This window comes from Emys orbicularis, chromosome 3 (assembly GCF_028017835.1).
Source record: "Emys orbicularis isolate rEmyOrb1 chromosome 3, rEmyOrb1.hap1, whole genome shotgun sequence".
In the NCBI taxonomy this organism is placed as follows: domain Eukaryota; kingdom Metazoa; phylum Chordata; order Testudines; family Emydidae; genus Emys; species Emys orbicularis.
Genome location: NC_088685.1, coordinates 103690155 through 103699297, shown reverse-complemented (window position 1 = coordinate 103699297; position 9143 = coordinate 103690155). Strand labels below are relative to the sequence as shown.

The window sequence follows — 9143 nt, the reverse complement described above, 5'->3', positions numbered from 1 at the left end:
GGGGTGTGAAAAATCCACACCTCTGAGCTACATAGGGAAATTTACCTAATCCCCAGTGTAGACAGCACTACCGCCTATTAGGGAGGTGGATTACTTATGCTGAGGGGAGAACCCATTTGCCATATCTGACCTTTCCCCCCCCCCCCTTTTCTATTTAATTCTACCTTTATGTGGGTGTAACACCTCTTAAAGAGAAATGTAGACTTTGCAGGGATGGAGAGTTGATCTACCAGTACTGTATGAAATGTAACTCTATTCTGATTGCAATTTGTGGAGTAATTAAAGCATTTTTACTGTTCACTTGACAGGGTTGGGATTGGGATTTTTATTAGGGAGGAAGGATGGCTTTGTGGATAAGGTCCTGGCCTGGGATTCAAAATATTGGGGTTCAGTTTCTGGCTCTGCCACAGACTTTCAGTTTTACCTTGGGCAAGTCACACAATCTCTGTGCCTCATCAGTTAAATGGGGATAATGATGCATCCAGGTGTGCTGTATGGATAAATCCAGTAATATACGTGTAAGCTTCACAGATACTAGCCAATGGAGAGTAATGGCATGAAAGTAGAATATAGTTATCTTTTCTTAATTTTTTTTTTTAACTACTGTCCATCATCCTGGTATCTGAGCTCTTAGAATCTTTAAAATCAATAGCAGTAGTGAAGTCCCTAGTGAACCTCATGGAGTCTCAGGCTCTTCTCCCTTTTTGGAGTAAAACTGGGGCAGGGTTTGTTGTCAGACGCTCCCGGTGTGGTGCTCTGCTCTGTTCAATGTTGATATCAATTGGCTGCGTGCGTGTGTTCCCTCTGTGTGCTGCCCCAGCTCTGCGCAGATAGCTGACACAGCAGATCCCAAGAGAACCCCCAATGACCACAGACTCTAGTAAGGTACGAAGGCACGTCGGCCAGGTTTATTGTCAAATGAAGCACAATAATAGTTCCCTCTAGACTTTACTCTACAGGACATACTACGAATATGTGCCCCCTGGCAATGGACTCAGCTCAGTCAGTGGTGGGACTTTCCACTGCCCCCTAGGCTGGACAAAGACATCCACTCAGGGGTGCATTCTTATACACAGGTACAAACAAGTTACACATCACTCCTGACGTATTGAGGTGCAACCCCTCTACATAGCAAGGTACAACCCCACTACGTAGCAAGGTGCCGCCTCTCACCTTGTACATGTTGGTTCGAACAAAACAACTCTATCCATCATATTACCCCTTTGGCCCTGTCAGTGGGATGGGTCAGCTTGTTCCTTGTTATCTGTGTGGAGTGTACAAGTATGCAAATGTTCTGATATCTGGTGTCCAGTACCTTGTAGGTATGTCTCTTTTTGCAGCATCAGCCCTTTCCTTGCCAGCTTCTGTGAGCAGGGCCTGCCTCTGGCTCACAGCTTAACTTTGGTTTATGTTAGCAAAAGTCTTGACCATTACTTTAGTTCAGACCTTAGGCCTCATACCAGGCCTCTGATACCAAGGTTTATATCTCAGGGCCTCTTCTTACTACAGGGATATTTTTTATTTTATTTTATTTTTTAATTGATTTTCTTTGTTATTGTCTGGTTGGTATGGGTACTCTGGTGTTTATATAACACCCATGACTTGACTACCCAGGGTATATCTTCCCAACACCTCTCAAGTGAATGGATCTGGAATGTTGCTGAGGAAAGACAGAAGAAAAGGATAAAACACTGAGAATCAATAAGTATATTACCTTCCTGTACTAGCATGCCAGCCCAGTTCTGATGCGATCTTTCAATTTTTCCCTCCCCCTACGGCCTGAAATGACCAGTCTCCTCTTTTAAGAGGTCTTTTCACCCCATCTCTGGGTACTTTTCTGCATAGTCATGCTAATTGACTTCCAAATGAATTAACACACATGGCCAGGGAAGGATATGTAGTTTTAAAAGTGAGCGCAAGCCTGGTAGCTTGGAGGCAATGCTCTTCGCAGCCTCATGGGACTTCCCTTTGAGAACATCTGCCCTGTGTGGTGAACCTACCAGAAGCCATGAGAAAAGGAAGCCTGCACTATCGCTTTCAGATAAAGAACGCTGAAGATGAGCTGCCCTGGAACAGGAACGTTTCCTATATGTGGATATGTATTTGGGAAGCTTTTTTAAAACAAGAAGAACTAAAACATTTAGTGCGTTAAAGGAACACACGAAAACGTGACTTCAGGCATTCCTATTGCTCATGCCTCATTTTAGCAATATACAAGGAAGGGGCATAATAAGGTGTGGGTGGGGTGGCGGGGTTAGGTCCCAGGCACTTTCCCTGTAAGAGTACCCACCGATTTCTTCCCCGGTGAAAAAGAACTATTTCTCTGCTTCTGCCACTTCGTCAAGTCATGATATTATTCAACCTGCGCACCTTTCCAAGGGCATGTTACTTAAGGTTTTCTTGACGAATTAGGCATCAAATGTGTACAGGGCGTAGCTTCGCGGGGCGCCGTTAGAGTTCACCTTCCTCCCAGCTGCTCAGTCACTCTGTCACAGCCCTAAGACGTGACCAGTACGCCCCCGATCTCTAACGAGGGAAATGCAGTGTTCCCATTTACACGAGGTGGTGCCTTACTGGAGTCCCGGCAGTGACTGGAGGTTCACTGCGGTTGCCCTATGTGTCAGATGAGGTTACCCACAAGCTATTAGCAGGAGCAGGGCAAAGTGTGTGGCCGGCCAGGGGCTGCTCTGAGGCTGGGACTGTGTAAAGCAGGAGGGTTTCAAGCTGAGAGCGTGTCTCTTGGTAAATGACAGAGCAAACCCTCACAGCGTCACCCATCCAGCCCAGGCGCCAGGGCTGAGGGAGGCTGGGAGCTGTCCTGTCAGGCCGGGGCTGGTGGCTAGCCGGGCAGGGCGGTTCACGCAGCTGTGGTGCCTGCGGGCTGCCCCGGCACTGGAAGGAGTGTCTTGGCCGCCGGGCGTCCGGCCAGGGGCTCGCGGGGCGACGGAGCGGGGGTTGGGGCTCCTGACTCACCGAACCAAAGGGGGGGGGGAGGACAAAACCCCACGTGGGCCCCCAGCTTCTCCCCTGAACCCCTCTCGCCCCCATTCCTGTTCTCCAGGACCCTTACCTTTCCCCCGAGTGCCGCCCCCTCCCTTTCCTGACCCCTTCCCCCCGGCCCTGCCTCTTACCCCTGCGTCCCGCCCCCACAACCCCACCTTCCTCCCCTCAGTGACCCGCCTCCGCCCCCCGCCCCATCACCTCGCCGCCCCGAGGGGGGAACAAAGCCAGCCCCCTGCTCCCCCTGCTCCCAGCCGGGGCTGGCCGCGCTGGTGCCGCCCGCAGCGGAGGCGGGCTGAGCAGGACACCCCCCCCCCCAGTGCAGTGGGCGGCGGCGGCTGCAGCAGCAGAGCCCAGCGCCGGTTGAGAGGTGCAGGCTGGAGCCCGGCGACGTCTCCGCACCGAGCCTCTCAGTGCCTGAGCGAGCGGCGCCCGGGAAGGATGCGCCGCTGGCCGCTGCTCCTGTGGGGGCTGCTGCTCCCCGCCGCCACCGCGGCCGCCGGGCGCTACCCGCACAGCGCCGTGCTGGACGGGGCGGCCGGATACCGGCTCCTGTGGGGCCACCAGGGCAGCAGCATCTCCTTCCGCCTGGAGGTGCGCACCCAGGGCTACGTGGGCTTCGGGCTCTCCCCCACCGGGGCCATGGCGTCCGCGGACATCGTGGTGGGAGGCGTGGCCAGGGGCAAGCCCTATCTGCAGGTAAGAACCGCGCCGCCCCCAGCACCTGGCCGACGACCCCCGCTCCAGCCAGGCTACGAGCTGCACCGCCGCCAGCTGCTGCGCCGCTGGGAACAGCCCGAGGCAGCGGGAGAGGACGGAGCGCTGGGGACCAAGTCACGCTCTGCCCTTGCGTGTGCCCGCTCTAGTTCTCTCGCCTCTGCGTCTCTCCTTTTCCCTCCGCACACCCTGCTTGCCTTGCTGTGCCCTGCCTGCTCTGCGAGCCTCTGCCCTTCCCTTCGCTAAGCTCTCTTCCCGCTCGGTCTTTCCCTGCCCTTTCCAGCCTTTCCTTTCGCTAGAACTTTCTTTCTTTCTTCTTTCTTTCTTGTGTATGTGACCCTTCTTCTGTCCCTCTGCCCACTTTTCCTTTATTAAAGCTGTCACGGTGCTCCCCTCCCCCTCCCCCACCCCAGGATCAAGAATAGATAACAACCTTTTTCTCTCCCCCTTCCCCGCTTTCTCCGCGTTGCGTTTCGGGACTGAGCTCTGTGCCCGGAGAAGTGAAGCGCAAAAGCGGAGCCTCTTCCAGCGGCATGCGCCTTCCTTGGCACACTGCTGCCTATGAACAGTTAACTACGCTTCCCGCGGGTGGCGCAGGCTTCGTGTATTATAATCTTCCTGCCCTTGGAGTTTCTCCTTTCTAGCCAATCTAGGGGACCCTACCGACATTATGATCGCCTTATAATCGGGATGTAACTTCCCCAACTTTTAGCCCCAGATCCAGCCTCATCAACTGGAGCATAAACTGTCTCTGCCCATCTCTGTTCAAGCCATTATGTACTGGAAGCAGACAGTAGTAGTTTGACCTTGTTCTCACAAGGGGGTTCAACAGCAGCAACTTTATGTTATGTGAGTACAGTATTTGTACTTGCAAAATGTACCTCCTGGTAAGACAAGCTCCCAGGATGGTTTCAGTGAAACTCTCCAGGCCACTTGTTTTAATATAAGCCTGGCGGAAACATTTGCTAGGTAATGCTAAGAGGCCTGGCTTTGAAACAGGAGTCCAGAACCACATCCCCCTAACTTAATTGGTGTTGTAGAAGTGTATAAAAATTATTAGAAATTGATCAGATGCCCGTTTTGCCATGGGAACAGCAATCCATTCATAACAGTGTAAATCTGAAGGAACTATTTTGAACCCAATGAAGTTAGATGATGTAAAATTGGTGTGAGAGGAGAATCAAGCCTGGTATCTACAAATGATGAACCAGATTCTGCCACTCTTACTTGCCTTGAATAGTAATTTATTCTCCCAGTAACTCCGCTGATTTTAAAGGGGCTACTCATGGAGTAAAGTAGTAGCCAAAGCAAATAGGGGTGGAAAAAATCAAGCCCTATAATATACTCCTGAGGGCATCCTGTGCCAAAAAAATTAAAAATGCTGTGCACAATATTTTAAAATTCTGCACATTTTGTTTTTCAAATAAATGTGGAGGCTCCAGCATGGCATTGAGGAAATACAGGTCACTGGCTGCACAGAGGTGGGAGAACACTGTGCAGTTCCCTTCCTCCCCCCCAGGCATGGACTCAGCAGTGAGGCTGCACCCAACCCTGACACACTGCAAGGACTGGGCCTGCCCCAGAAACATCCAAAGGCCCTGCCCCTCTATGCCAGGTGCACCTGATGTGGGCAGGCAGGCTCAGCAAGGCAGGATCCAAGTGTGGAGGGGCTTAGTGTGGGGGGATCCAGGTGTGGGTTGAGAGGGTTCTGTGTGGAGCAATCTGGGTGCGGACAGCTCAGTGGGGGATTTGGGTGCGGAGGGGATGTGGATGCAGAAGGGATTGTTGGGGTTTTTTTTGGATGCAATGGTAATGGGACTCTGCAGGGGGGTCCAGGTGAAGGTGGTTGGGACTCAGCAGGGGGAGGGGGTCTGGGTGTGGGGGGGACCAGATGCTGGGGGAGTGGGACTCAGTGGGGTGGGGATCCAGGTGCAACTGGTTGGGGCTCAGTGGGGTGAGGATCCGGGTGCGGGTGGCTCATCAGGGTGGTCCAGGTGCAGGGGGAGTGGGGCTCCTTGGGAGGGGGGTTCTGAGTGTGTGTGGGGGTGAGGCTCAGTGGGAGGGTCTGAGTATGAGGGGGTCTGGATGCACGGGGGTTGGGCGATGGGGGAGCAGCTCTCTGTACAGGGATCCCTCCCCCTGCAGCTGAGGAGCGATGGGTGCAGGAAGCAGTGGGGGAGGGGGAAGTTTGCAGAGCTTCCTGCAGCTGGGGAAGAAATCTGGGGATGAGTCTGATCCAGCGCTGGATATTGTGCAGGGGAAGAAGAAATCCCATCCTCCCCAGCCCAGAGTAGCAGCTGAGCCCGGCACAGGCTAGGAGCCACCAGCCAGGTCTTCCACAGTCTTGCCTCCTGCCCCACAGTGCTTTGCCTTTCTGCCGGCTGCCCTGTGCACCCAAAACATACTGCTGGGGAGGGTCACATGACCACTCTTGTGGCTTCCCTTTGCTTCCCTGTCAGAAAGTCATTTTCTGCGGGGAAGCAAAAAATCTACGGGGGACATAAATTCTGCTCATGTGCAGTGGTGCAGAATTCCCCCGAAAGTAATAACACTGCTCTACAGCCAAAATGCTTCTGAAATAAATGTAGTCAAACTTTACTAATTCTGGGTCACTGAGAACGAAAATGATGCTTAAAATTGTTGATTGGCTCTAGTTTTCAAGATATGCTATTGGGTCAGTATATACGACCCTTGACTTGGGAATGGCGGAGGATAAGTGAGTTATAAAGGGAAGGGATCTCAATTTAAACCAGAAATGACTAAACCACATCTTTGACTGGATCTATGAATAAATCTATGACTGGGTTTGGACAGTACTTGCTTTTTAGGCAAAACAATGAATGATGCAATCTGAAGCTGGTATTGCGTCATACATGATATGAATTTCATCATGTTATTCCTAGAAGTCATGGATGATGCAATCATAACGAAGCTTACATCACTCTGCTGAACAAATTGCCCTATATCAGCTCTAGAAATCATACAGTGTCGTGCTCTCTTATTTGTCAGTGTTTGATTTTGCAAAGGGACACATTTCTGTTTAGCCAGAGTGAGCAGAGATGCCTCGTACTTGTGTGAACAGTGCAGATAACTTCTGCTATGTTTGTGGTGAAGTGACTTTTGCATCACAAAAGCGCAGTATAACCACTATGGTTAAGAAAGCCTGTCACCTTTATTTTGGCTGCAAAATTGGAGTTCAGGACAAGAGGTGGGCCCCACACATATGCTGCAACACTTGTGCAACAAATCTTCACCAGTGGTTGAACAGGAAAAGGAAATCTATGCCTTTTGCAGTGCCAATGATTTGGAGAGAGCCAACAGATCATACCAGCAATTGTTACTTCTGCATGGTGCCTCCAGTTGGGAAAGGTGTGTCAAAGAAGAAAAAGTGGACTGTGCATTATCCAAACATTCCATCAGCTATACGCCCAGTACCCCACGGAGAAGGACTGCCGGTTCCTGATGCACCAGAATCATTCTCACTTGAGTCAGACGAGGAAGAGGATGAAACTTCTGGTCCTGAACCATCAATGTCACAGGACCCACATTTTCTCCCATCCTCCTCCTGTGAACCACACCTCATAACACAAGGTGAATTGAATGACCTTGTCAGGGATTTGGAACTACTCAAGAGTAAGGCAGAGCTGTTGGGCTCCAGACTACAGCAGTGGAATCTCCTGGCAGGTGAGGTTAGGGTTTCCATGTTCCGTGACCGTCAAAAGGATCTTGTCCCATTCTTCTTCATGGAAGGTGATCTTGTAGCCTGCAACAACATCAATGGTGTGATGGCAGCCCTCAACATCGTTCACGATCCAGATGAGTGGAGACTGTTCATTGATTCATCGAAGACAAGTCTTAAAGCTGTTTTACTGCATAATGGCAATGTTTTGCCATCAATTCCAGTTGGTCATGCAGTCCATATGAAGGAAACCTATGACAACATGAAACAACTTTTGAGGTGCATAAACTATGACCAACATCAGTGGCAGCTTTGTGGCGATTTGAAGGTTGTTGCTCTCTTGCTTGGTCTGCAGACTGGATACACAAAGTACTGCTGTTTTCTCTGCGAATGGGATAGTCGTGCAAGAGATTCCCACTACATCAAGAAAGATTGGCCACTCCGACAGTCATTGGAGCCTGGGAGGAAAAGTGTTCAGCATCCACCACTTGTTGAATCAAGGAAGATTTTGTTACCACCCTTACACATCAAGCTGGGTCTGATGAAGAACTTTGTCAAGGCCATTGACAAAACACAAGCAGCTTTCAAGTACCTCCGTGGAAAATTTCCAAGGTTAAGTGAAGCTAAGCTAAAGGAAGGTGTCTTTGTTGGTCCTCAGATTCGTGAACTTCTTCGAGATGATGCATTTGACCATGCACTGCGTGGCAAGGAAAAGACGGCCTGGAAAGCCTTCCAGTTAGTGGCAATAAATTTTCTCGGAAACAACAAGGCAGACAACTACAGGTTGTTGGTGGAAAACCTCCTCAAGGCATATAAAAGCCTTGGTTGCAATTTGTCACTAAAGATACATTTTTTGCACTCTCATCTAGATTTTTTTCCACCGAACTGCGGAGCAGTGAGCGACGAGCACGGCGAGCGATTTCACCAGGACATTGCAACAATGGAGAAACGCTATCAGGGCAAATGGAGCCCATCAATGCTTGCAGACTATTGCTGGACAGTGACAAGAGATGCTTCATTTAATGAATACAAGAGACAAGCCAAGAAGCGCCGAGTAGACACTCAATAGGACTAAACTATGTACATAATAGTTTTTTGCCTTTTGTTTCATAATAAATTTTATTTATATAACCCTTTTGCTGATTTTTAAAGTGTTACATAAACAGGACAGGTGAAATATTATCATGTAAAGCAACCATAAACACACGAAAAGACCTAGGTTTACAATTTATGATTAAAACTCTACTATCTACACAATATACATAGACATAAAATGTAAAAACTTAAATATCTTAGAAACGGTAGCCAATCAGTTGTTTTAATTGTCATATTTGAATTCAGCACATCAAAATACATAATAAATAGCACATTTTATCTCTGAAGCAGACGACTTCTCAAAAATTGTAGACCAGTGTAATTGTAGCCTTTCTTTTCTCCTCCAGGATTTACTAGAAGTATTTGATCATTGAAACGACTTCATACAAATTGGAGGTGCTTTTATTTTAAGCATATGACATCTCTAAAACTTCAGCAGTAGAAACCAAATTCTAAAATTTCTCTGTTGCATCAACTCAATAATCAAATAATCAATAATCAGATTTTCTAAAATAAACTAATTTTGGAATACTAGTAACATGTTTAACATTTGGAATACTTTGTTATTTTACTGCATGAAGTACAGGCATATATTAACTGATAATTTCAGGTAAAAAGGGATTTTCTTTGATCTTTCAAACTGAAGATAGAT

General features: G+C 49.1%; 1 protein-coding gene across 1 annotated transcript in view; it reads left to right on the top strand.

Annotated features, from left to right (window-relative positions):
• The first annotated feature begins 3441 nt into the window (after positions 1–3441).
• MOXD1 (monooxygenase DBH like 1) overlaps positions 3442–9143 on the top strand; it is a 96585-nt gene continuing 90883 nt past the window's right edge. Inside the window, exon 1 of the mRNA XM_065401999.1 lies at positions 3442–3699. Within this exon, the coding sequence (XP_065258071.1) occupies positions 3442–3699 (258 nt within the window). The remainder of the gene's footprint in view (positions 3700–9143) is intronic.